This window comes from Miniopterus schreibersii, assembly GCF_964146895.1.
Source record: "Miniopterus schreibersii genome assembly, chromosome: 2".
Lineage (NCBI taxonomy): Eukaryota > Metazoa > Chordata > Mammalia > Chiroptera > Miniopteridae > Miniopterus > Miniopterus schreibersii.
Window position 1 is genome coordinate 185,150,320 of NC_138102.1, and position 26,911 is coordinate 185,177,230.

General features: G+C 54.4%; 1 protein-coding gene across 1 annotated transcript; it reads left to right on the forward strand.

The window, feature by feature from the left end:
* The first annotated feature begins 1,289 nt into the window (after positions 1–1,289).
* FAM118A (family with sequence similarity 118 member A) lies at positions 1,290–24,986 on the forward strand. The gene is made up of 9 exons (XM_081128560.1): positions 1,290–1,453; positions 12,995–13,050; positions 13,763–14,012; positions 16,707–16,928; positions 19,315–19,443; positions 20,584–20,869; positions 22,585–22,614; positions 23,419–23,496; positions 24,471–24,986. Exons 2-9 carry the CDS (start codon positions 13,004–13,006, stop codon positions 24,488–24,490), a joined length of 1,062 nt encoding a protein of 353 aa, XP_080984686.1. The 5' UTR covers positions 1,290–1,453; positions 12,995–13,003; the 3' UTR covers positions 24,491–24,986.
* The last annotated feature ends 1,925 nt before the right edge of the window (positions 24,987–26,911 follow it).

Genomic DNA, 26,911 nt, shown 5'->3' on the forward strand with positions numbered 1-26,911 from the left:
GCTGGACTGACGACTATTCCAGTTCCACCACCCTGGGACGCCCATGCAGGCCCCACTGCACCTTGGGTCTGGCCTCTGACAGCACCTACCCTGCAGGGCCCCCGCTTTTCAAGGTCCATGTCTCCTGCAGGGCTGGGTGCCCGTCACCCAGCACAGGAGCAGGTGATCATGAACTAATCGGTCCTGCGTTTCAATCCTGCACCCAGGGGATGGTGAGCTGTATGCAGTGGTAGTAAACGTGTGGGCTGGGGCCTGGGACTCCCTGGGCCACCTTGCAGGGCCTCAGCTTCCTCCCGCCACAGTGGAATGAGGACGGTGCCTTCCTCACAGGGTGGTTCCGAGGACGAAAGGAAGGAACAGGTGCAAGTGCTCAGGTGAGAGCCAGGCATCATGTAGGAAGCCCACGTCCTGCTTGTTCAAGGCCCCCAAAAGTTCCCAGGCTGCTGACACTCCCTCACAACGGGAGGCTTCCTGGGGGAGGGTGTTGTCAACAGCCAGTTTACAATCCAGGTGGAAATAAATGTTTGAAGGGGAGGAAACAATCGTGACCTCTGGCTGGCTTGGGCAGGGCAGGAGGGCAGGTCCTGGAAGGCTGCAGGGAGGAGGTGGCTTTTGACCCTGAACAGGAAGAGCTGTCCAGGGACGGGCAAGGCTTCTAGTGGCCCAGGAAGGGGGCGGAGGCCACGAGGATAATATGGTCCCTAGGGAACTGTGCCAAGCCCACCTCCTTTAGTCCTCCCGACCGCCCCGTCCTCGCATCTGGGCACCCAGGGGTGGGCTTGGTGGGCAAGACAGCGCGTGAAGGTCAGAGGGAGAGTGGTAGGAACTCTGGAGGGAAGAGCGCGCGGCGGGCGGGGGACTGGAGGTTCGGGGGGGCGTGGGTCTCTGGGAAGCAGGGCGTGTTTGGGGGCCGGAGGCCAGCTCGGGTGCTCGGGTGCGGTGCAGGGGTGCTGCAGAGGGGCGCTCCGGGGCGCCCCTGAGCGCTCGCCCCGTCCCTGCGAGGCGCGCCCGCCCCGCTCGGCAGGTGAGGACCCCGATTTGCGCGGCGAGCGGGGCGCAGACGGGGCTCAGACGCAGGTGGGGGAGCCGGGCGTCTCCTCGCGCCGAGACGCACCTGCGCCGGACGTTCCGAGGGGCGGGGCCTCCCGTGGGGGCGGGGCCGCCGCGCCAGCCCTGGCTCCGCCCCCCGCAGGACCGTTGCTTTCGGGGCGGAACCTTCGCGCGCGAGGGCGGGCGCGCGGGGGAAGGCTTTGCGGCGGCGCCCCGGCCGGCCGGCCGCGGTGGGAGTCGCGGCGAGCGGCGCGCGGCGTCCGCTCCGGCTCCGGGTGCGCGCGCAGCCCCCGCCCGCTGCGCAGCGAGAGCGGCCGCGGCCGCCGGGACCAGGAGCGGGAGCGCGGAGCTGGAGGCGGCGGGAGCGCGCGTGTGGACCGGCGTCTCGGCCGCGGCGCCGCAGGTGAGGGCCCGCGCGGCTGGGGGGGGGCGGGTGAGGGCCCGCGCGGCTGGGGGGGCCGGGTGAGGGCCCGCGCGGCTGGGGGGGGGGGCGGGTGAGGGCCCGCGCGGCTGGGGGGGCCGGGTGAGGGCCCGCGCGGCTGGGGGGGCCGGGTGAGGGCCCGGGCGGGGCCCCCGCGGACCCTGAGGGCCTGCCCGGCCCCCTGCCCTCTCGGGATCCCGGCCGCCCCCACGACCCCGGCAGACCTCGGCTCCCAACAGTGCCGCCCCCGTTCCCCCCGGGGACCCCAGCCCCCTCGGCCCCCTCGGAGCGCGCCCCGGCCCCTGGCCCCTTCGGGGTCCCCGGCCGCTCTGAGGACTCTCGAGCCCCGAAACCCTTCGGGGTCTTCCCGAGACTCCGAAGTCCCCACGCGACCTCCCACCGCTTCGGGGCCCGGACCCCTCAGGACCCCGGGTTCCAGGAACCCCCTGAAGAGACGCCGGGGCCCGGGACTTCCCCAGGCTCCCTCGCCCCACGCGCGGGCCCCTCGGCCCCTGGGCCGCGAGCGCTCGGGGGGCCCCGCGCCTCCCCCGCCCCGGGTCCCGCCGGCTGCGCCCCCCACGGGGCTCCTCCCGCCTGAGGGCCGGGCCGCGGGCGCCGGTCGTGTCCCGGGGCCTGCAGAGTCCCGATGGACCGAAAGGGGGCGCGCAGCCGGGGACCCAGCGGGCCGCCCGCGCCCCTGGCGCCCGTTCGCTGCTCGGAGGCCGAGCCCGGGCGGCGTTTAACTTTTCACGCCGGTCGGTGCCCTCGCCTGGCCCCCCGGAGAGCCTGGAGTCGGATCCGATGCCCCGGGGGGGGGGGCACGGCTTGGGGCAAGGGAGGGTGCTGGGAGGTGGTCTTTGCTCCGTTTCTTCACTCCCGGAACTCACATTGTTTTGAATGCCTGAGAGTTTCTGCAGATTGGCGCTGGGCCTACGGGCAGTTCAGCCCCTGCGCTCCGGGCCTCTTTGGAGGGGGGGTGAGGAAGCAGCGAGGAGGTAGTTTTTACAGGGTGACGACAGTGTGATGACTTGGAACTCAGCGGGGTGGGGGTCGGATTCCCAGGAAGGGGTGTTGAGGAGGGCTTCTTGGAGGAAGTGGCAGGTAACAGGCGAGCTGATTCTTGAAGGTTGAGGTTGAAGAGAAGCTTGCCAGGGTCATTTCGGGCATAGGGGGCAGCATGAAAGGGCTGGGAGGCTGCTACGAAGCACACGGGGTTTTGGGAACCAAGAAGTATGGCAGGAGCATAGAGCATAGATTCATTGGGGGGGGGAGGCGCTAGGGACGCTGGAGACATGTGGCCTCCTGTAAGGGAAAAGGTTCTCTGGGTGGCATTAGAGGGGCTCTTGAATGGGGGCATCCAGCTTTGTTCCTGAGGCCCCCATGCCCCTGACCCTTTCTTGAATTACCGCTTCTACCATTGCCTTGAGTCAGAGAAGATCCAGCTTAGACCGGAAGGGAGGGAGGAGCTGGTCAGTGGAGTGGGTGGGGGCAGCGTTCCCAGGAGAGGAGACCACAGTGGGAGAAAGTGGGAAGTCTGGCAGAGGGCAGGGTTTGAGGTGGGAGTGGCAGGAAAGGGGCAGGCGAGGGGAGGCAAGACCAGAGCCTGAAACCTTCCGGAGGCCTGGAGGAGATTTGGCAGGTGAAGGGAGGCCATGGAAGGGTTTAGGAGGGGAGTGAAGGTGGTTTTCGTGTTTTTGGACAATCACTGCCTGGGATGCGGGAGAATTGTTGGAGGGAGCAAGACCACGTGAAAGATGGCGGCGACCTGGGCAGGGTGGTGGCTGTGGGGGCCCTGGCTGCCTCAAGCATGGCTAAGCTTCTCAAGGTCTAGACCCAGGAGACCAGTGGCAGCTTTTCGTGCCTGAGCCTGCAGTGTTCTGCCTGGGGATTGACACTGGGGGCTTTTTCTCTTTTGTGAGGTTTCATCTCTTTGCCTACTCAGGGTGGCCTACTCAGGGTGACTGTACGGGTGTCATAGTGAGCCTAACACCCACACAGGAGGTGCACTGGGGCAGGATGAGAGGCTGATGCTCAGAAATGCAACAAGATCTCGAGGGTGTCACAGCTGGGCTGGGGGTCCTAAAGGAAGTGGGAAGCCCTTGAAACACAGAAACGTTCAGATGTGTTGCATCTGAAGTGTCACTGGAGACAGTGTGGGACCAGAAGGGCTGAAGCAAGAATCAGGGTGGCTCTCGGCAGTGGGACAGCTTGGAGGACCTGAAGCAGTGTCAGGGTACGGATCAGAGACTTAGGAAGACACGTCCACAGGGTGTCTGTCAAAGTATGGACCAGGTGAGGGAGAGGGAGACCAGGACAGCGCTCCCCAGAGAGCTGCTGTGAGATGCAGTGTGCTGGGTCTTTGCTCTCCAGTACGCCCTCCAGGTGGCTTTCAGGCATCTACAATATGACTAGCGTGACCGAAGAACTGAATTTTTAAATGTACTTAATCACATACAAAAGGTTTGGTGGGAAGCAGGCTATTCTCAGCTTTATTCTTTTAAATGTCACCCTTTTTGTGTTTCCAGCCATCCTATGAGGTGAAGGTATTATTCCATTTGTACAAATAAAGGAAACAGGCTCCGAGGTTGTAACTTACCCCCATATTAAGTAGTACAAGGAGTGGGCTCTTTCAGCGAGATCCCCTTCTTTCCCCCAGGAGCCTGAGGTGTCTCCTGCCAGGAGCATGCCGTCCTCCTGAATTCCCGCTTAGCCTTCATTTGTTCCCTGCTAAGGCCGTGTGATAAACAGCAAACACCAAACAGAGCACTGTCCAGGGCTGGTGGTTTTGCCTGAGGCTTCTCCTGCAGGCTCTGACATCTTCCCATGCTGTACTCCAGAGTTTTGGAGACAGTAGGTGAGACTGCAGGTCAGCCAGACTGCGAGGCTTGTTACTTGTAAAGGTTAAGTGTTCCCAGAACTATGGTTAAAGATTTGGTGGTTAACATGGTAGAAATTAGGGCCTCAGGCGAGGTTTTGGAGTCACAGTGGACCAGGGAATGAATGGTCAGGATGGTGGCCAGGTGATGGAACAGGAGCCAGGAGTGAGCTGACAGCTGGCCTTCAAGTCCTGGGGGACATTGGCCAAGTCACTGCCTCTCAGAGTCTCAGTGTTTCCCTCTATAAAATGAAGGTGCTTGGCATTGAGTAACCTTTAGATCCCTCCAGCTGCAGGACTCTCTCCCTTTATGTTGAGTTGGAGGTTTACTTCCTGGAGTATCTCTCGTTTCCTGTGGGATGGTAAGTGCTGGCCTCTGTAATCATGGTAATTATTAGCTTATTGCTAAGGGACATGTCTATTTGGATTATGCGACGTGTCACAGCTGATGGACAAACTGTAACGCAGTCAATGATTTAGCGGCTGGCGGGGTTCCTAGTAAAATGCCAGGTATGTTTGTTTGCCACCCTGAGCTGCACTGATGTTGGAGAAAACGTGCGGGACGGTGTTTGCTGTGGCGGCTGGCCTCTGGAAGGGGCTGAGTGCCAGCCTCAGGCAGGCGAGCGGTGGCAACAACAGCAGTCACTTCATAGGGTTATCGAGAGGATTGAGGGAGAGGATCAGGCAAAGTGATCAGTGCTTTCCCCTGGCTCTAAGAAGGGCACCAAGTGACGGCAATTAATGCTGCTGTTTAAAATGTTTTTTCGTTGGGGGGGTTATTTTCTTGGTTTGAGAATTGACACCCAAGCAGCTCTCTGGAGGCACTGGTTTCAAGAAGCAAATGAGCGCACTTTGATTGTTACAAAATAAACATTTTCCCCATCATAATTCATTTTGACTGAATAAAAGTGATCGGTTAAGTAGCATGTGTTCAAATTAAGGTTTTGTGTTTTCTGTAAATTGAAGGAAACGGTTTGTTCCAAAGATCCCTTAGTAGTGATGGCTGGGGTTACATTTTACCAGAACTGTGGTTAAAATATTTTTTAAACTTTTTCTCCCATCATTATTTATCCCCCCATCCCCTCTTCCACCTAATTCCACCCCTCCTCCTCCCCACAGGCGGTTAAGTTGGTATGTAGTCCGGGTCTGCCTGGGAGAAGGTGAATCGGAAGCCAGCTGCAGCTGAGGGCGGGCCGCTGGCTGCTGAGGTGGTTGTAGTAACAGGTCAGCATCTTATATTCCACTCTGAATTCTGCCCGGCAGCGCAGCCAGTGATGTGGGTGGTGGGATTTCCACTGGACAGACTAGGAAGCTGAGGCTCAGAAAGGTCCCTGGCTGTAAGTGGCGGTGTCCCTTTCTCCAGACCCCATGCTCTCTCCACCGTCGGGCCAGTGCTGCTTCCCGGGGAGGTGCTGCCATCCGGGCGGATCTGGAAGCTCACTCCTGGTCCAAGCGCACCTGTTTCCAGCTCAGGGGAACCTAGTCATGCTAATAAACCCCTCCCCCCACGAACCACATCACAGGTGAGTGGTTTGTGGTCGGAAGTGTGCTGATCAGATGAACTTGAAAAGTCACTCTTGCTGCCCAGTGGTTTCTGTTTCTGTGGCTCCTCCCAAGTCTACACAGGAACCAGACTGCCTTGGAAAGGGCCATCTGTGGGAATCAGCCAGAGCGATGGAGGGGATGGTGTGAGGGGCCTGCAGTGTCGGGAGGCGCTAGGAAGTGCGTGCTCTGGGGCTCCCGGCGTCCAGACCTGCCAGGTGTGGTCAGCACCGTTGATGGGTTTGGCCTCCTTTAAGGACACTCCATTCCTTAGGAGCCATACTGGTCACATGGATTACACTTAAAACTGGTTTTTCCAGGTTTCAGCCTCCTGCGAGTAGCACATTTACCTGTTGTTTCTTAGTGGGTTACCTTTGTCCTGACACTTTTCTCTTCTTCCTCCTCATCTTCACGGCTGTCGAGAGGGTGGAGGCAGTGAGTGCTTCAGACACCCGCCATCCTGTAGACCTGGGCCTGGGCGTGGCTCAGCAGGTCTGTCTCTGTCTCTGGCTGGCCATGTGGGGTTGCTCCTGCCGCTGTGGTCAGCTTCCTCCTTGACTGGCACTGGGTAGTCCCAGGTAGGGTTGGGCGGATGGCACTGGGTTGTCAGCTCCATGTGCTTTGACTCATCACTGGTCACCCTCCCAGGAGGTGACACTGGGCTTCACAAGTCAGCGTTCCAAGGGGGCAGGCTCCAGTGTAAGAGCGCTTGTCAAAGGCTTTGCTTGCTTGCTGGTATCCCGTTGGCCAAAGAAGTCACATGGCTGAGCCTAGAGTCTGGGGGTGAAGGACTATAAAAGGGTGTGGGTGGTTATGCAAGGGACTATACAGGGGTAGGATGGTGGGGGGTGGTCATTAACAGTCTGACACAGCAGGGTTAGGGAGTGGGGGTGTTTTGCCAGCAGTAAATGACAGGTTTGGTGTTTGTAGTTCACTCTCTTTTGCATTGGGACTCAGTTTGACGAGCATTTATTTAGTGCTGGAGGGGGGTGGTTCAAATAATAAGGCAGTCTCTGGCTACTGTGAAGCTAGTCCATAAAATACGCCTGATCTCACATTTTAAGCAGAAAACATTCTTTTAAGACTTGTTTGTGGCTTTTGATAACACAGGCAGGAACTGCTCATTCTGAGCTGGGTGGGGCCTGATTGTGCTGTCAGAGAATGCCGGTAGGTCCTTGGAAAAAAACGGGTTGCTATGATGACTTGGCTTCGGGCCTGCAAACTTTGGTGACGACATGATCACCAGGGAAACCAAAGATGCAGCTTCTAGAAGTCTCTGAAGGCTTTTGTTACTATTATCTGAACTCTGATTGGCCTGGAAAAATTGCTGGGGATGGGGGCACACCGCCAGCCTGATGTGCTTCCCGAACTCCTAGGATCCATCCGGCACTCATTGCTCTGGCTGTCTCCCGCCTGCCCTTGGTGTAAGAACAAGGAGAGATTTGGAGCACTTTCTAGGTTCTGGCTAGATGTGGCTCTGCTGGAAGAATAGGAAGTGAGGTCATGCCTTTAAGCACGTCGTATGGCAACAAACTGTAGATGTCTAAATATGGGCAGCTATGCAGCTCATCACAGAGTTACTGTGTAGGGTTTTAGGATAGCTGGGTGCTTCCACGCTGGCCCCTTTGATCCTGCTTGATTCTGCTTGAAGCGCTGAGCCAGCGCCAGACCTCCGAGCTCAGGCCCAGAAAGAGGTTGAGCACTTGGCCCATCAGCAAACCCAGGGTGCAGCTCACCTGCTGTGGGGTGTTCAGTAGTCAGAGTGAGAACTTGTCCTTTTGGGAAACTTTGAAATTGCTTAATATGAAGTTAAGTGCAGCCCCTAAAAGTTTAAGTTGTTCACACTTTTTTTGCTGATGTGTAAATGCAATGTTTAGTGTTTCAATTTGTCACTATATCCCTGCATATATGGGGATTTGGAAGAACTAGAGATAGATTTTTATCCTTTAATTTTTTAAATCCTCACCCGAGAATATGTTTTTATTGATTTTTTTTGAGAGGGAGAGAGAGAGAAACATCAATCGGTGGCCTCCTGCATGTGCCCTGACCAATGTTACCCCAATCAGTTTAATTTAAAAAAGGAGGGTTGAATAGGAATGACTCTTTGAGCTCTGTCCTGCATGGGAGGTTAAGGAAGGGTGTGTGTGTATTTGGGGGAGGGGGCACATTGACTGGTCACAGTCTACGCTCTTTGGCTCAGCAATTTGACCATCCAGAGCACCATTCATATTCTTGAGATTTCAGAACTTGGTCAGTTAGCAAGAATTTGTAGATATATATAACACACACACACACATATATATTTATCTTTATTGTTGGAAGTATTACAAATGTCCCCTTTTCCCCCATTGATACCTTCCCCCCAGGCCTTCACCCCACTATTGTTTGTATCCATGAGTTATGCATATATGCATATAAATTCTTAGGTTAGTCTCCACCCACCCACCGACCCACTCCTGCCTTCCCTCTGAGATTCATCAGTTCCATGTTTCTATGTCTCAGGAATTATTTTGTTCATCGATTTATTTTGTTCATTAGATTCCACACATGAGTGAGATCATGTGGTACTCGTCTTTCTCTGATTGGCTTAGTTCACTTAGCATAATACTCTTCAGGTCCCACTATGCTGTCTCCAAGGGCAAGGGATCCTTCATTTTTACAGCTGCATAGTATTCCATGGTGTAAATGTCCGAGAAGATGCTTGATATGATTTCAGTCTTCTTTAACTTGTAGAGACGTGTTTTGTGTCCTAACATGTGGTCTGTCTTTGAGAAGGTCCCATGTGCACTTGAATGTATACTGTGCAGCTTTGGGTTGAAATGTTCTGTAAATGTCAATTAAATCCATCTGAGCTAGTGTGTTATTTAGAGTCACTGTTTCCTTCTTGGAAGATCTATCCTGTAAAGTCAGTGGGGTGTTAAAGTCCCCTACTATGACTGTATTACTGTCGATCTCTCCTTTAAATTCCTTCAGAAGTTTTTTCTTCCAGCCTGTGTGAGTCTTGTTCTAAGGTGGGTCTCTTGTAGACAGCAACTATTTGGGTCTTGTTTTCTTATCCACTCAGCTACTCTATGTCTTTTGACAGGGATATTTAATCCATTTATAGTTAAGGTTATTATTGATAGGTACTTATCTATTGCCATTTTAATTCTGTATGCCTGTTTCTCTATTTCTTATTATTATTACAGCAGTCCCTTTAACATTTCTTGCAATGCTGGTTTGGTGGTGATAAATTCTTTTAGCCTTTTTTTGTCTGGAAAGCTCTTTATTTCACCATCTATTTTGAATGATAACCTTGCTGGATAGAGTAGTCTTGGTTTCACATCCTTGTTTTGCATTACCTTGAATACTTCATGCCATTCCCTTCTGGCTGTAGAGTTTCTGATGAGAACTCAGCTGACAAACTTATGGGAGCTCCTTTGTAGGTAACAATTTGCTTTTCTCTTGCTGCCTTTAAGATTCTTTCTTTGTCTTGAATTTTTGGCATTTTAATGATGACGTCTCTGGGCCTGGGCCTCTTTGGGTTCTTCTTACTTGGGACTCACTGTGCCTCCTGAACTTGTGTGACTTTTTCCCTCACCAGGTTAGGGAAGTTTTCTGCCATTATTTCTTCAAACAGGTTCTCTAACCTTCGCTTACTTTCTGCATCATCTGGCACTCCTATGATGCAAATATTGTTGCGTTTCATGTTGTCCCACCGCTCCCTTAAACTGTCCGTTTTTAAATTGTTTTTTCTTTTTAATCTCTGATTGATTTTTTTCTACCATCTTCTGATTTGCTGATGTGATCCTCAGCTTCCCCTAGTCTGCTGTTCCTTCCTTCCAGTGTTTTTTTATTTCTGCTATGTCAGTCTTCATTTCCTTCATAGTTTCTACATCTCTTTTCATGCTGTTGAGCATCCTTATGATCAGTATTCTGAACTCTGTATCTGATAGATTGCTTATCTCCATTTCATTTAGCTCTTTTTCTGGAGAATTCTTTTGTTCTTTCACTTGGGACTTGTTTTTTTGTCTCCTCATTTTGGCTGCGTTTTTGGATTTGTTTCTATGTATTAGGTAGACCTACTAGGACTCCCAGTCTTTTGGATGGTCTCTGGTGCAGGCCAATGTGAGATACTGTTTATGACTGGACTTGAGAACCCTGTTTGAAGTTTTCCACACTCCATAGCTTCTGGTTTCCTCTGCCAGGGCTGGGTATGTTTGGGCAGGAGCAAAATATGCACCAAGGTCTGCTTTTCTAAGCCCTGGGTCCAGAAGCAGATCAGGAAAAGACTCATAGCACCCAGAGGCTGTTACTCAGTCTCTTAAGGAGCCTCAGGCTGTAGAAACTCCACAGGGTGGAGGGCTGATTGTTATCAGTCTCTTAAGGAGCCTCAGGCTGTAGAAACTCCATGGGGTGGGGCCAGAGATTTTCCAGCAGAGTGGGCAATTGCTTCCCCCCCCCTCCCGGCAAAAGCTGCTTGGAAAGTAAATGACTGCCTGAGAAAGATTCTCTGCAGTCTGGGGGAATGACTCAGCACAAGGGTCCACATGGGTGCCCTCTGAGCTCTATTCCCCCAGCCAGCCCCTCTGGATTCTCCTCACACAGCTCGAGCCCACTCTGCCCTCCTTCTGCTGGAGCCGAGGGTTAGTGGCTGCACATGAAACTTTGCGTTGGCCCTTTTAGAGGGTGCCTGCATTTCCAGCTGTCTCTCCCTGGCAGACAGACACCCGGCTGCTTTTCACAGCCAGATGTTATGTGGGCACCTGTCTTAGGTCTGGAAGCCCAGCCTGGTGTTTAGGCCCCAGAGTCCTCAGTAGGAACCCCCCACAGCTGAGATCTCCCTCCGGACCTTCAGCTGCTGCCTGTGGGAGCGCAGCCAGCCCCTCGCACCTCACACTTCCTACCTGTCTCTATGTGGTCTCCACTTTTCCTTCTTGGTTAGAGGGTGCTCTCCAGCTCGTCTTCAGTTGCAGTTGATTATTCAGGGTGGTTTTTCTCTATTTTAGTTGTCATTCCAGTTTGGTCCCGGGAGAGCAGCAGGGTAGCCTCCAGTCTGCCACCATCTTGGGTCTCAAGAATTTATATTTTATACTTGTTAAACTGAGGGTTGGTGAATAGTTAGGTTATCATTGAAATCTCAGGGTTGGTCCCAAGGGTACTCATACAGTGGAAAACCGCAGTGTTTGTTACTTTCCTTAGAAAATACCTAGTAGGTTAAAAAAAACACCCAAACTAATTTGACCTTTGGTAACTGATAGTAACTCCCGGTGGGAAGGAGGGTGGGTTAGGCCGAGCGCCTGCCCTGATGCTGCTGTCCCAGGGGCAGGTGACAGGCTTCTGTGAACCATGTTTTCACCTGTTCATCGCCTGGGGACCGTGGTCTCTTCACAGATGGGGGAAAGTCGCAGACATCTCTGGGGGATTGACGGAAGCCAAGTCCTTTCCCTAGGGTGGCACCTAGTGACAAAGTGTAGACATTTTCAGGGGACATTCGTAGGATCCCACTTGCTCTGAAACTGATGAAGCTGTACTCCCTGACCTTGGAAAATTATTTTAGGTGACCTGATTCTAATTGAGGGAAAGAAGATTACACATCTAGAAACATGGTTTTCAATCAGTGCTGGTTAGGATACTGGAAAGAGGCGCTCATGTCCTCTGCCATCCGCTGTCTGGGAAGCAGTCTGGCAGCATGTGCTGAAATATTTCACAAGGCTCACATTCTTTAACTCAGCAATCCTGCTTCTCAGAAGCCTCTCCTAAATAAATCACTTCAAAAGATAAAAAACTTCATGCACAAAGATGGTTGTCAGAGTGTTATGGTAACGTCCTGTATTAGGGATATAGAGTGAGTGAGTGATGGCATTTCAGTAAGATAGAATCATTTTCACAACATACGGGAAATGCTTTTGTTCTAATGCATGAAAAAAGTAGGATGTGAACCAGGGTCTCAAGGAGTGAAGTTGCCCTGCCGGCGTGGCATCGACCTAGGATCCAGGAGATCGTGGTTCGATTCCCGGTCAGGGCACATGCCCAGGTTTTGGGCTCTATCCCCAGCGGGGGGCGTGCAGGAGGCAGCCGATCCATTACTCTCATCAGTGATGTTTCTCTCCCTTCCTCTCTCTAAAAAATCAATTTAAAAAAAGGAGTGCAAAAGTTAAAGTGCAGTGTGTGGAGGGTGTGTATCAATGTTAATATATAAGTGTTAATAACAGCTGTTGCTCATGTAGAAGGGTCAGGGGCTTTTTAAACTTTTCCTGTATATGTTCTTGTTTCCAATAAATAGTTCTGGAATTGGGGGAATGTGATTCTGGAAAATGGTAGCATGTGGAGATAGGTTGGCAGTAGAGACCTAGCTGGGTTAGGTCCCTGTTCTGTGTAAGTGAAGAACTAGCCTTTGACTTTTTTTTTAATACTCACCCAAGGATATGTTTTTTGATTTTAGAGAGAGAGGAAGGCATAGAGACAGACAGACACATCAATGTGAGAAAGAAACATTGATCGGTTGCCTCCCTAAAGCGCCCTGAGCGGGGATTGAACCTGCAATCTAGGTGTGTGCCCACAACCTTTTGGTGTGCGGATGACGCTCTAACCAACTGAGCCACCGGCGAGGGCTTGACCTTTGATTGATGATGTCTTTGGACTGGCTTTCAGTATGGCCGAGGGGAGGCCTGACATCTGGGAACACTTGCTGAGAAGTGTCACGAGCCAGCTCAGAGACAGTGCTCAGTGCCCTGGCCAGCACGCACACCTCCCCTGCTGTGTTGGGCCTTGGCCATTTCTTCCTTTGTGGTGAGTGGTTGCTCACGTCGTCTGGGAGCTCTTCTGGAACGGTCCTGAGGCCGTCGCAGCGTCTGGACCTCGAGCGCCTGCTTCCCTTTGTTTCCTATCCGGAGCAGAGGGCGGAGAGCCTGGGTCTGAGCCTCCGCCGGGCTGAGGCAGCCGGGTCAGGGACAGTGGCGTGGCAGATGCTGATGGATGTTTTGTGCTGCCGTTTTTCAAGTGTCCGGTCTGAGTGGACACCCAGGACCTCTGATTTAATGCCAGCCTTCGCTCCCTTCCAGGGTACTAATAAGAGAGCTTTTATCTGGGAATAGAAGTCACTTCTGACTAAGTTTTCTCTTTAGGATTCACAGATGGATTCCCTAGAAAAGAAAACAAACAGAAGTGAACAGAAGTCCAGGTAAGTGAAGTGAACTCCACCCTTGGGCAGGTTTGTCGCGTCTGCCAGTCTCCTTGTTACTCAGCACCTGCAAGGGTGGGAGTGAGGTGGGAACCAGGGTCAGGACGGAGTCACAGGGGCTGCGTGGCCCCTGGCTTCAACATCAGAAACCCTCCAGAAGGGAGGTGACCACCCCAGCAGCATGTGGTCAGAGGGTCCCGTTTGGGACTAGGAGGCCATGCTTCACAGGGGAGAATTTCCTGACTGGACTGCGGGCTTGTTATAAAGGGTGCGAGGTGGGAGGCACCTCTCCGAGTGTTTTGAGATTGATAAGTGGCAGAAAACCAGCATTTTGCCAGAATTTTATGTGTCTCAGGAAGCAGGGATCATGTCATCATAGTTGTTCACAGGCCCTTTGCAGCTTCAGAGGATTAAAATAGCTGAGCTTTTTGTTCAGAGATAGGTACCACTTACATGTGCAATTGCTTAACTCCGCGGGGGACTCGTGAGCAAGACACCCTGTCCCCAAGCCCTTTGTGGAATGAAGGTAGAGCACATAGAATAGACAGGAAAGACAGCGAGGCTTCGTCTTCCAGCAGCGAGTCGGGAGAACGTGTGTGTGGCTCAGGCCGCCTAGACCGTGCCCTTTCCGGCCTCCCCTGCAGCCTGCTTTCGGTGGGGCTGCAGCATTTCCGTGCTGACTTGCGGTCTCTCCCTCCCTGTTTTTACGCAGAAAGTTTTTAAAAAGCCTCATCCAGAAACAGCCGCAGGAGCTGCTCCTGGTGATTGGGACGGGCGTCAGTGCGGCGGTGGCCCCGGGGATCCCTGCGCTCTGCTCCTGGCGTGGCTGCCTGGAAGCCGTCATTGAGGCAGCGGAGCAGCTGGATGTGCTGCACCCTGGGGACGTGGCCCAGTTCCGCAGGAAGGTGAAGGACCGCGACCTGCTGGTTGTTGCCCATGATCTGATCCGGAAGATGTCACCGGTAAGACTTGCTCAGGGGTCACCGGGGTGACTTGCTCTGGGGCAGGCTGGTGACTCTGTAACTCCCCCAGTTAATTTCTATGAGCCTATGTGTGTCTTTCTCAGCCAACTTGGGCTGAGGAGCCAGAGATCTTAAAATCCATCAGAATCTCGTCTCTTTAAACAGCAATACCGGGGACAGAGTGGGGCTCCTAAAACAACAGCCGTGTTGCCTGGAGCCTGACTGAGACTGTCAGGGAGGGCATGTCCTCAGGCTGTGCTGGGGATGAGCCTGTGGTTTCCTGTCACTTAGTGAAGGGTTTCCTTGGTCCAGGCTGACCTGCCCCATTGCCTCGGATGACAGTGGTTCCTAGAGACACTACGATGGGAGGAGTGTAGTTTCTGTGTCTGCAGGTGGAGGTGACCTGGGAGAGGAGAGGCACAGGTGCTGCAGAACACCACTGGAGTCCGGGGCGGTGCGGGAGTGGGCACCCCACACAGCTGCAGAGCCAGGTCCTCACCGAGCAGGTTGCTGCAGCACAGGTGCAGACACTGGGGAACCAGGCAATGCGGGGCTTGGGCAGGTTCCTCTCGTCACTCCTGTACACTGAGGAAGCACAGCCATCATGGGTGATGGTGAGGTTTGGGAACTGGGGCCAGGAGATGCTGGAAGATTAGCAGGAGGAAGCATGAAAAGTCATCAGGAGGCAGGACAGCTTAGGCTGCTGTGAAGAGAGACCCTTGGCCGCTGGCCTACGTACGATTACGTCTCGTTTCTCACACAGAGATCTGTAGGCAGCGCTGGGAGAGCGTGGTGGCCCCGGCTCCTTTTTCTCGCTGCACCATCCTCACCATCCAGCTCGCAGTGTGTGCTCCAAGGCGGGGTCCCACGCCTGCTGTACATGACCCCAGCGAGTGGGAAGGGGCTGCCATGGAAGTCATGTGGACCACGTCTGTTCTCATCACTGGCCAGTGTGACACGTGGCCACACCCAGCTTTACCAGGGTCTAGGGGAGGGCTCCCAGCCGGTGCCTGTGCCGAATGTGGGTGTTCTGTGCTGAGGGGCAGCGAGCATCGCAGGGCGGGTGGCCCCGCCCGCCTGCTGCGCCCCCTGTGTGTGAGGCTCTGGGCACACAGTCACGCCCATGTGTTTTCATGCTGCAGCGCAGAGCCTGGGTAGTAGCAAGAGACTGGCCTCGAAGCCTGGAGAGGCTCCTCCCTGGTCCTTTTTAGACAGTGTGCTGGGCCCTGTCCGGAGAAGGGGGACGAGTCAGTGGACCGGAGAGGTGCTGGGACTGCTGGGCAGACCGAGGGCCCGTTCGGATGAGGGCATTCATTCGAGGAGAGGCCAGACGGGCTGCTACCTGTTTAATCGAGGAGATGAGTATTTGGAGCTTTAGTCTACTTTTCTCTTTACTTTTGTGTATTTTTGAAAACTTCCACAAAAAAAGAGTTAAAGTGCCGCCGGTCAGAACGTTGTGTTTCCCCCGCTGTGTTCAGCAGGTTGAGAACAGGTGGGGAGTCAGTGGAGAGACAAGGTCTGTGGGAGCAGGTCCGTCGCCTGCAGGTCCGGATGGGTTTGGAGTGGTCCTGGGAGCCTGCAGGCACCGGAGCTGGGCAGGTGGGAGGAGAGGTTGGAGCAGAGCTTCTGGAAAGGGTCCGGCTCTGGGTAATGGTGAGGTTTGGGTGTGATGGCCTAGCTGGGACCCGCTCCTCGGAGGAGAGAGGGGGAGGTGTGTCGAGGCCACGGAGCAGTAAGGGTCCCTCAGTGAACCTGAAAACAAGCACAAGCTGACACAAGTACAGCTGGGGAGAGTTGACAGTGTCCAGGCGCCCCCCCAATCCAGGGAGTGTGAGAGCCTATTTTCACTTAGGGAAGGAGTGAGGACAGAGGTGTGGGACTTACTGATGACAGAACCACTGGGAGCCGGTGGAAGGGTTTTGGAATTGGGGAGGGTGTCAGAAAAGGGAGCGCCCAGAGCCACGGGACGAGTGGTAACTTGGGACAGAGGGCAGGGACAGAAGGGTGAATTCTGAGGGACACACTGAGGCAGAGGGTGGGCAGAGGGGTTCTGTGTGGATGCACAGCCCGCCCATCGCCCGCCCAGTGCTCCCTCATCCTGTGAAGCTCTCCAGTGTGTGCCGGTCTCTCCTAATTTAGGGAGCCGTTGAGACACCATTTCCTAGACTACAGCGGAGAGAAACCCTGTCGTTTGCAGCTCTCAGGGAAAATCTTTACCTTGCCTTCGAGGCCCCACGCGACCTGGTCCCAGGTCACCTCCGACCTCACCTGCTGACACGGCCCCTCACTCATGTCTGGCAGGAGGGCGCCCTGCTCACCTTGGACCCACCTGTGCTGCCGCCTCTGCCATGGTGCTTGTTCTTCCCGCTGCTGGGAACACCCTCCCCAGAGGCCCCTCCCTGCCAAACGCCCTTGTCAGAGCCCCCCCGCCCCGTGCCTGCGACCCATCCACCCTTTGCCTGGCAGTGCCTGTCCCCCTCTCTCTGCTTCACTTTGCCCAAAGCATTTAGCACCGTTGACACATCACACGTTTGTACATTGTCTCCCTCGTATAGAGCTGAATAAACACTGTGAGGGCAGGGGTTTCCTCCCTCCCTCTGTCCCTCCGTCCGCCCAGCACCCAGTGTTGCCTGGGTAGGTGCTCACGTTGTTGAGAGGTGACATTTTTGTAACTCTCGGTCCACCTTTCCACAGCGCACAGGCGACACCAAGCCCAACTTCTTCCAGGACTGCCTGATGGAGATCTTCGACAACCTGGAGCAGCACCTCCAGCACCCGCAGGTGCTGCAGTCCATCCTCAGCCTGATGGAGAGGGGCACGCTGGTGCTGACCACCAACTACGACAACCTGCTGGAGATCTTCGGGCAGCAGCAGAACAGGCCCATGGAGTCCTTGGATTTGAAGGACAAGACCAAGGTACGGGCGAGGGTCCATGGGCGGGAGGCGTGTGGAGGAGGCCCTGTGAGCGTCCGCGGTGCTGTGGGCGTGGAACAGCTGCTCTCTGCAGCGGGAGTCACTGTGAAAGGTGTGTCAGCGCTCTCCCCCCTCCGCAGAGAAACATGACCCTAGCTTGTCTGGGACCAGGTGCCAGCCTCTTTCGCAGGCAACTTGAGTGGAGGGTGATGCCCCACTTCCTGGGACTCCTCTCAGGGCTCCTGCGTTCTGTCCTGCTGATCTGCAGAGGTTTTCCTCTGCATTTATTCACCGTGGTCATTGTAGGAAATAGCTGAGGGAAGCAAAACCAGCCAGTCCTAGTGCTGTGAATTTTGGTTAATTCACTTTTTTTTTTAATCCCCACCTGAGGATATTTTTTCCATTGCTTTTCAGAGAGTGGAAGGGAGGGGGCGGGGGAGAGAGAGACATCTATGAGGGAGAGACATCGAGTGGTTGCCTCCTGCAGGCTCCCCAACTGGGGCCGGGGATGAGCCTGCACCCGAGGTGCATGCCCTTAGCAGGAATTGAACCCGGGACTCTCCAGTATGAGGGCCGACACTCTAACCATGAGCAAAACCAGCCAGGGCTAATTTGCTTTAAAAACCCCACAAATTGGGATTGCAATATATAAAAAGTTATTACCCTGACTTTTTTTCCTGAATATTATATTCTGAGCCTTTTTCTGTCATTAGCTGTTTTATTTTATAACTAACTAACTTTTTACCTCTGATATATTATCTGGGGCTTTGATCGCACGTGGCTGCTGCTTTACGTCTCGGTTGTCGGAGCTCCATCTGGCGAGTCTGCAGGTGGTTCTCTAGGTCGCTTGCTGTGTCAGTTAGTTGCAGTTTAGATGTGGTCACGGGAGGTGGCAGGCGCAGTGTTTATCGCTCTGCCATCTTGACCTGACTCCATTACTCTGGTTTTAAAAGCCTGATTTTAAAGGACAGTGTCATTGTAAAACTAAATAAAGTATGGCTGTTACCCTTCCTCTCTATTGTTGGCATATTTTCATCTTATAAATAATGCTGCAGCAAAAATCCTTACCCTTCTGTGTTTGTTTATTTCTTTAGCACAAATTCCTAGAAGAGATTCAGAGTCAAGGGTGTGACTAAACACAGGTGATGTAAGTCACCAAATTGTTTTCCAGAAAGGTTATCAGTTTGTAGTCTCACCAGCTGCTGTGGGTGTCGGCCGACCTCTCCTTACTGCCTTCACAGGGTTGGGTTTTTTACCACCTGGAGGCAGCAGGGCCCTCACCAGCAAAGACGGTGGCTCGCTTCATGGCGGTGCTCGCTTTTTCTTGCGTGATCTGGAACCTAACCCACAAAGCGTCCGACGGACGCCTGGGTCCATTTCCTGTATCTTGCCAACACTTGCTGCTACTCAAAAACAAAACAGAGTATGTTTCACCCATAGGATAGGTGAACATTTTACGTTATTTATCTTATTACTAAGGTTCAACGTAGTTTTATTTTAGTGACTATTTTTTCTGTCACGTCCGTGTCCTTTATGTGTCTGCTTAGAGATTTTATGTCATGACTGTGAACTAATGCTGCTGCTGTCGTCCGGGTCACCTCGTGAGGGAAGGCCTCAGCCCGCTGTGCACACAGGGAGCCAGAGATGGAGGCTCACTCAGGCCGAGTCAGCCTGAGGGCTTGGCTCGCCCAGGGGAGCTTCCGCTGGCAGCCCCTCATAGAGCACTGTGCTGCGCAGGCCTCCTGGTGTCGTCACTCCCTCTCTGAGCAGAACGCCTGCCGTGTCCAAGAGACCTGACCCACCTGGGAGGCTTGTTCACTGTTGTAAATGTCGTCTCTGGAAATACATGCATGTGGCAGACATGTAGCTGCTCACCTGCTTGCTCTGTTAGAGCTGTTGCTGTCTGTCTGTCCATCTGTCAGCACTGCCTGCTGAGGCATAAAATGGAATGTAGACAATGCACATCTTTTTAAGGACCTTTGTTCTGAATCCTGAACAGAAATCACTGTGGGGCTACTGATACATTATTTTTGCGTGAACTTTTTGGGGTATATAAACATTATATACCTAGCAGGAGTTGAGATGTAACAGGTACCGTAGGAATGAAGGTCCTCCTGACCCCTCTACAGAGGTCAGTCTCAGCAGCCTGCTGTAACCTCAGGTGTCGAGGACACACCTGTCTCTCACGTTCTTGTTGATGTGACCTGACAGGAATAATTGCTCACAGCTCACAGCTGAGTTACTCTCAGGTTTCAAAGGTACAATTATCGATGCAAACATCTCATTCTTTCCAAGGTCGGTTTGAAAAACCACGAATCAGTTTAGATACTTCTCTTTCCTACCTTTTCAGTAACTCCAGGCGTCTTTTCTTTGGCTGGGTCTTTGGCAGGTCCTTCAGTGGGCGAGAGGACTCATCAGGTACGGTGTTCTGCACATCCATGGCTTGTACACAGACCCCTGTGGGATGGTCCTGGATCCGTCGGGATACAAGGACGTCACTCAAGACCCAGAAGTGATGGTACGGCCGCCTGGTCTGGCACGGCTTATCCCCCCGGGGGCTCTGGTGGCAGCAGTCTGTGTGCCTTCCTGGCCTCAGGCATTCCTGCCCTCGGGTCTGCACGGCTGCAGGGACGGACCTGTGCTCATGTCCTGCGCTGTGTCCCAGGCCTGGCACAGGCATTTCGCATGGTGCTCAGTAAACGTTTGGTGCAGGACTCCTCGTAGCAGGGGTCCAAGCTGACTCCATGCCGCCCGCCATCCCGGGACCCTGCTCAGGGACGCAGCGGAGGTTCTTCTGAGTGATGTGCGGGCCTGTGCTCTGTGCTGCTGTTCCCGTGTTCATTCAGGTGTCTTCCTGTTCAAATGCTCTCCTCTCTCTACTTGGCACTCTCTCCAGCTTTCAAAACCCAGCTTTAAAATTTGATTCTCTGTGAGGCTTTCTTGATATCAGAGATGAAGTGGAGTGTGGACCTGTCTCCCGCTTTTCATAAAGTCCTTTGTTACAGCGCTGAGAAGCCACGGGGTGTCCCTGCGTCACTGGGAGCCTGGGGTCAGGTGCGGTCCCTCGGTGCTGGCCTGGGCCTGTGGGACAGGGCAGGTGCGGCATGTGGCTGGCTGGGCTGAGGCTCTCCGGCTGCATCAGTGAGGTGTCCTGGGTCCTGAGACATCTCTGAGCTGATATTTCTCCTCTGAGACGTTGGGGTGTTGGAACTGCAGGCCTGAGTGACCCACGTAATCTTTGCCCCCCCTGTGCCCACTCCCCTGGGCCACTGCCATTGTTTCCTCCTCAGTTCTGCTGCCCTTGCTCCCCAAAACGCTATTTCCCCGATACCAGCCTCCAGTCCCCAAAAGTTCCTGTCAGTGGTCCATGGAAACATGTTAATTCCAGAGTGTGGCTTGTGTAGCTCTGAACAGAAATGTTTCATTTCCTTATTTTATGTTTGGAAATTGTGCTTGGTTCTAGAAGATCGGAGTTGAGTGGACACTCAGCTCAAGATTGGTGGGCAGGGTGGGCCCCTGGCCTGGAGAGGGAGGCGCTGCCTGACGGCGCCCGTGTGGCTCTGGGAAAGGCCGCCAGGAGCGGGACGAGTAGAACTGCGGCTGTGGGTGGGCCGCCTGCGCCCCGCACCTGTGCAGCTCAGCTGTCCCTCACCCACAGGAGGTGCTCCAGAACCTGTACCGCACCAAGTCCTTCCTGTTCGTGGGCTGCGGGGAGACCCTGCGGGACCAGATTTTCCAGGCGCTCTTCTTGTACTCGGTGCCGAACAAGGTGGACCTGGAGCACTACATGGTGGTGCTGAAGGAGAGCGAGGACCACTTCTTCAAGCAGCAGGCCGACATGCTGCTGCACGGCATCAAGGTCGTGTCCTATGGCGCCTGCTTCGACCACTTCCCGGGCTATGTGCAGGACCTGGCCACGCAGATCTGCAGGCAGCGGAGTCCAGGTACGCAGCCCTCACTTCTCCGTGCCCAAAACCCACAGGGTGCCTCTAGGTTCTTCCTTTCTTTTTTGTTTTTTAGATATAATTCACGTCATAAAATAAAATAGAGGTCTTATTTTTTATTTATTTTAAAAAATATATCTTTATTGATTTCAGAGAGAGGACAGGAGAGGAAGAGAGAGAGATAGAAACATCAGTGATGAGAGTCATTGATCGAGCCCGCAACCCAGGCATGTGCCCTGACGGGGAATCAAACCCCGATCGCCTGGATCCTAGATCGACGCTCAACCGCTGAGCCACGCCCAGCCGGGCGAGGTCTTATTTTATATACCGTTACATTCACCAGTTTAGTTATTTTCCAGAAATGTCCCTGTGTCCTTTGAACATGGAGGGTCAGTGTGACAGTGTTGTCGGCAAAGCTGAGGGCTGTGCGTGGCACGGCACATAGCGGTTCCGGTCCAGACGCCACGCTTCAGGTTAGCGGATGGAGACAGGAACTGCCAGGGCTTCCCGGGCCGACGCCGGAAGCCTGAGTCCTGCAGATAGTTCACACCTTCATCCTGTCACTAAATGGCAGGGACACATCACACCTTCTCCGTGCTCGGCTGAGGGCCGCCCGCCATTCAGCAATTCTCCTTGGCCCTTCGTCTGGGTGCTGTTCACCTGCCGGGAGTGACCGAGATCACAAGCGGCTCTTAAATTGGTCACCTTAACATCAGGCAGCTAGTGGCTGAGCTTGTGTCATAGGTCATGGATGGCGGAGCTGGTAAAGTCTGTGCCTTTCATTTGGTGGTAACAGGAAACCCAGGCACGTGCGTGGCAGCATCGGGTGCACCGCGGAGGCGGGCGCTGGGTGCCACCAGCCGTGAACGCGAAGGCTAGAGACGCTGAGGGGGTGGGCGATGGACGGACGCACGGCTGACCCAGTGCCTTGGTGTCCCCCCGAGTCATCTTCATAAATAATTAGCAAAATGGACCGACGTGGGGCATTTCCGTGAACAAAAGTGTGATTAGAGCAGCAGTCGGTTCTTACTGAGGAGCAGGGAGCTGTGCTCTCAGGCGGCCGTGACCCTGACATCCGTGACCTCATTCCACGCTTAGTCACAGGGTCCACCGCAGCCAGCAGTTGATTTGTAGATGAGCTCGGAGGTGAACGACGTGCTGGCCGGTGCCGGGTACTTCAGAGCTGGGTGGGTCCTGGCCTGAGCAGTGTGGGCCGTCCCGTTCAGGGCGTCCCGAGCAGGCCTGTATGGCGGCTCTGGAGAGGGACGGAGTTCCCCTCCCCTCTGCCCGGACGGCCACCTCTTGCCGCCACACGTGCAGGCACCTGGGGCACCAGACCTGGTGTAAACCCGCGTGAGCTTGGCCCGGAGCGTGCCGCTGAGCACCTTCCTGTCCCCCTGCCCCCACACCCTCTGTCCAGACCTTGTAATCTGTCTGCAGGGACATTTGTACTTACACTTGTGAGGTGCCTCTCCTGGCTGGAGAGGGTAGCATTCCAGCAATGCCAGGTGATAGCTGGTGCCACGCTGTGCTCCGTGCGCCAGGCTGGCCCAGGTGCTGCACATGTAGCCCTTGGGAGGTGGGGAGGAACGGGTACTAACCAATTGGCCCAGGACCACCCACGGTCATGCCAGGCAGCAGCCTCGCCGCCACCTCCACTGCCAGCTGGGGGGTGCACGCAGCTCTGCCCGCTGACTGCTTTCCTTTCTTCCCAGATGCCGATCGAATGGACAGCACCACGCTGGGTAAGGCAGAGCTTGAGTTTTATCAGACTGGTTTTTGCCTGCACATTCCGTTGTCTTCCTGCTGCTATCTGTAAAATCGTAGATGTGTCCTCACGCTGAACATTTGGCCACGTGAACACAGCTCCGCCAGAGGTGGCAGCAGTGCCCACATGAGGGCCTGTCACAGGGAAGGGGCTAAGGAGCCTCCCTTCCCCCGGAAGCACAGTTTAGCAGGACACAGGCCCGAGGATGGCTCCTGTCCCACAGCCGGGAGTAACGGCCTCAGGACGAGGTTCTGTTTGTTACGCAGTCAGGCTGAGACGTGGTAACTGACCCACCCCCTCAAGTTTTAATTATGAAGGTTCTGAGCTTTCATATAAAATTTTCTATTTACTATTTACTACCTGGTTGAAATACAAATTCTCTTTCTGCTGGGCTCCACTCTGCCTGTTTCTGAACTAAGATATGGCTGAGCTCGGTGGCTACCAGTGTCCCCCTTGGGTGAACCTGACACCGGCCTCCACTCTGGTCGGGTTGCGGATCAGAGGGGGCTCAGCCGTGGACCGGGGCCTCTGTGTGCCACCCGGTCCCCCTGCTGCTGGGCTCAGTGGTCCAGAGTGACCCTCCTGAGCGGGTGGGCTTCCGTTCAGGAATCATGGCGGTTGTGCTCAGCTCCCCATTTCTGCCTGTCTCCGTGTGAAGGCGCCCGGTGGTTACAGTAGCTTTCCCCAGACCCGAAGCATTAACATGACACCACCTGGCTCCTGGGCTCAGCCGGCTGTGGGGAGCCCAGGGCAGCCGCCTCACCCCGTCTCCGTGTTCCAGGGAGCGCGTGCCAGGACTGTGCGAAGAGGAAGCTGGCAGAGAACGGAGCCGAAGTTTCGAAGCGGCCCCGACAGTCAGGTACCCGCGGAGCTCTTCCTCTGCGCGCTTCCGCAGGCTTGCCTGGCTGTGGGCATCGCAGGCACCGCCCTAGCCGCTCTCCAGGAGCGACGTGACGCATGTCATTCCATCTGCCCCGAGGGACCCACTTCTGAACACTTCCATTTCTTTAATGTCACTGAAAAAAAATACATAGAGGACGGGTAAGGTCAGCGGTGAATTCCCACATGGTGAACACCCACGGAGTGCATCCAGTTGCAGGTGCACAATGTTGTTGGGAACCGCCCCCCTTTTCAGTCACCCCCCACCCCCAAGGGTGACCAGTGTCCTGACTTATGTCACCTTAGTCTCCAGGGAAAACCAGTCTAAACCCTTTGATTTTTGTCGCCTCTACGACTGGAGGTTGACTTCAGTTATTCAATATGCGCCCTGTGCCGACTCCAGGAGGGCGGCCTGGCTCCTCATGGTCCTGCCTCCTCTGGCTCCCAGGGTGAAGCTGGGGCTGGGAGGGGCCCCTCCTCCCCTCCCTCCCTCGTCTCGCTCCCCGAGTCGCCCGTGTTGTCTCCGAGGCTGCGGGACGTGGGAAGCGAGCCCTCAGCCTGGCTGCAGGCTGTCTGAAAGCCGGGGAGCAGACTCCCTCACTGCGCGCCAACCACAGGACTCCCAGGCAGCCAGCTGGCTCTGGGCGCCTGCAGGACAGGTCTCATTCACGTCTGCACTTGGACAGGCTGTTCCCTGTGCTGAAACCGCCCCGAGAGGGAGGAGCACCCACGTTCACCAGTGGCGATTTCCACAGGCCTCACAATCCCTAGTGTCCCCTGATGGGTGTTTACAACCCACAAAGCCACGTCTGGCTACTCTTTCCATTATGGAGGCATTTCCGAGTCTTTAGCGCACAGAAAAAACTAAAGGTTTTCCAAAATAGAAATCCTGTGGCATATACCTTTCCAAGCTGAACCTTAACATCTTGGTGTCCTTTCTTTTTGTTTAAACAGATGATGCTGGAGCGTCTTGAAATCTTTAAAACCAATAAAACCTGCAACTTGAGAACCAACCTTCTGTGACCACAGTGCCGTCCCCAAGCGATGAGGAATGTCCCGAGGACTCTACACAGACCTCTCGCTGCTAAACCGTCACCTTCCCCAGGAGAGCCCTGGGGTGTGTGGCTGCAGAGGCCGGGTGACAGTCCCACGGTGTGTCTACTGGGGGCAAAGCGCGCACCTTGGTATCCTCCGTGAGGACTGGTGGACAACTACCTCAGGGGCCCCGTCGGCAGGGGGGTTAGGATGCCTGGGGTTCCGACCCCCACTTGACACGCCCTCTCGGTCAAGGTGGGTTTTTCTAATAAAGGGGAGTGAAGACTGTACAAGCAACAGTAGTTGCCAAAGAGAAAATAAGAAACTAGACTCTTAAATTTTCTAATTTTTATGCGGAAACATGTTACTATAGTAAAAACTTTCAACGTATGTTTGTTATGTTGTTAAATAGTAAAGAGTACTTGCGGTATTGAACCTGGTGAGAGTGGTCTTTTCAAAGGACGAGGTCAGCAGGGCTGTGGGATTCCGAAACGTTCGCAACTAGTTTGAAAGAATGGCAGGTCTTCTCGGGAAGTCACGTTGGGGGGGAGGGGGGCACACGACATCGATGCGTGAGGACCATCGGCAGGTTGCCTCCAGTGTCGTACATGCGCCAAATGGGGGCAGCGGCTGCCTGCTGTGCTTGTGTGTGTGGGGGGGGTTGCTCTGTGACCATGGCAAAGGCCCTGCTTGGTTCCCGTTTTAGAGGCTGCCAACTTCGATGTGACATTTCTTCCAGGCACCGTGACGCTCCCCATGGAGGGCGCAGGAGCTCCCCACAGGCATAAAGAACAGGAGCGGGTGGGGCGTGGAGAGGGCTGAGCTCACCTGCTCGGACCTTGTCTTTGTGAAGCATGAGAAACAAATCTTTCGTGCTACTCTGGTCATGAAATTTTAACTTCAACTCTGTGCTCAACTTTCGCTCTGCCAAGGCTTTGATTTACTTGGTGAGAGTTTTTACCATCGGTTGCCACTCAATTGTGAAATCAAGTGATTACTTCAATATGCTTCGTTTTTGAAAAGCAAACATGGTAGTTTTTTTAAAGACTCACAAAGTGGGATCGGGGGGGTGGATACCGGAGGGAAAGTTGGGCAGACACGGGGCGTGGCAACATCACAACACGGAATGACAGGGAACAGGAGGGAACCTGGAAAGTGCCGCAGAGCCAGCTCAGGGCCAGCCGAGTGCCACGCGGGGGCAGAGGCCTTGCTGTTCAGAGTGGACCTGTCTACTGTCAGTTCTGCCGTGATGCGGGGTTTGACACGCAGGCTCCCTCCAGCGTGGCTGACCGAGGAGCACTGTGCATATCTGCTTGGCTTACGTAGGCTGTCCCTGCTGACCCCAGGTCAGGGACAGGACAGAGCCTGGCCGTTTGCTAGGGGGCGCTGCAGTGCTCTTCCATTTTTACATGGTGGCATTTTAAACAGTAACACAGGCGTAAGAGCCTCTTGGCTGTTTGCTGACCTCCCCGTGCTGGGTGACAGGTCACAGCAAATGCACCACCGCGAGCCTGCCCAGCCTACACCGCCTGGACCACCCCCTTCCACCACCGCACCCGCTGAGCCCGCTTCACCAGCCAGCTTCTGGGTGGTTGCGAGAGAAAGTGCCGCAGTTACTATAACATTTGTGTAGATCTTAACCCTGTGGTGTGTCAGCCACAGGTGGTTTTTTGGGCGCGGTGTTCCCACCCCTGGTTTCCCATCGCCGGCTTTCACTGTTGCACAGCAGGGTGGTTTCAGGAACACTGGGATGCTCCTTACTGACCATCTGGGTCCAAGTTCTGAGAGTGAGGACAAGGACAGCCCAGAGGAGATGATGGGGACACTGAGCTCAGGTGGCACTGAAAGGACATGACAGTGTTAAGGGATGTGCTTCAAGGCAGGAAGGTTGGTGGCTGAGATGAAACAGAACAAAGGGCAGACGGAGGGGCTTCTGCAGTTCAGAGACGAGCCGCTGGGGCGGGAGGCAGGGCTGACTGCCCTTCCTGGGCAGTGCGTCTGTTTACCTGCAACGAGGGCTGTTCAAACGCGAGTCTGTTACCTGAGGCGGCTACTCCTGGTTAGCACTGGCCCAAAGCTGCCTCAAATAAGACACGTCCTGGCTGTCCCGCGATGGAAATGAAGTACTGTCGACGATTCTGCCACTCTCTTCCCACCTGTGACAGTGGACTTAGTGGAGAAGTCAGTTGTCACTTGGGGAAGCCCGTGTTCGTTGCCTTCCTAACAAATCACATTTAGAAAAACGTGGACTGCTCTGAAGCAGATGTAATTCAGTTCAACCTTAAAATTTTGTTTATAAAATTGTAGATTGGAGACATTTGAAATAACCTTTTTTATTGATATTTTCATACTGACATCAG

Coding starts and splice junctions, on each gene's coding strand:
- FAM118A (XM_081128560.1), top strand. CDS start 13,004: ATGGATTCCCTAGAAAAGAAAACAAACAGAAGTGAACAGAAGTCCAG. Junction 14,013..16,706: donor TGATCCGGAAGATGTCACCG/GTAAGACTTGCT, acceptor ACCTTTCCACAG/CGCACAGGCGACACCAAGCC. Junction 23,497..24,470: donor GAAGCGGCCCCGACAGTCAG/GTACCCGCGGAG, acceptor TTGTTTAAACAG/ATGATGCTGGAGCGTCTTGA.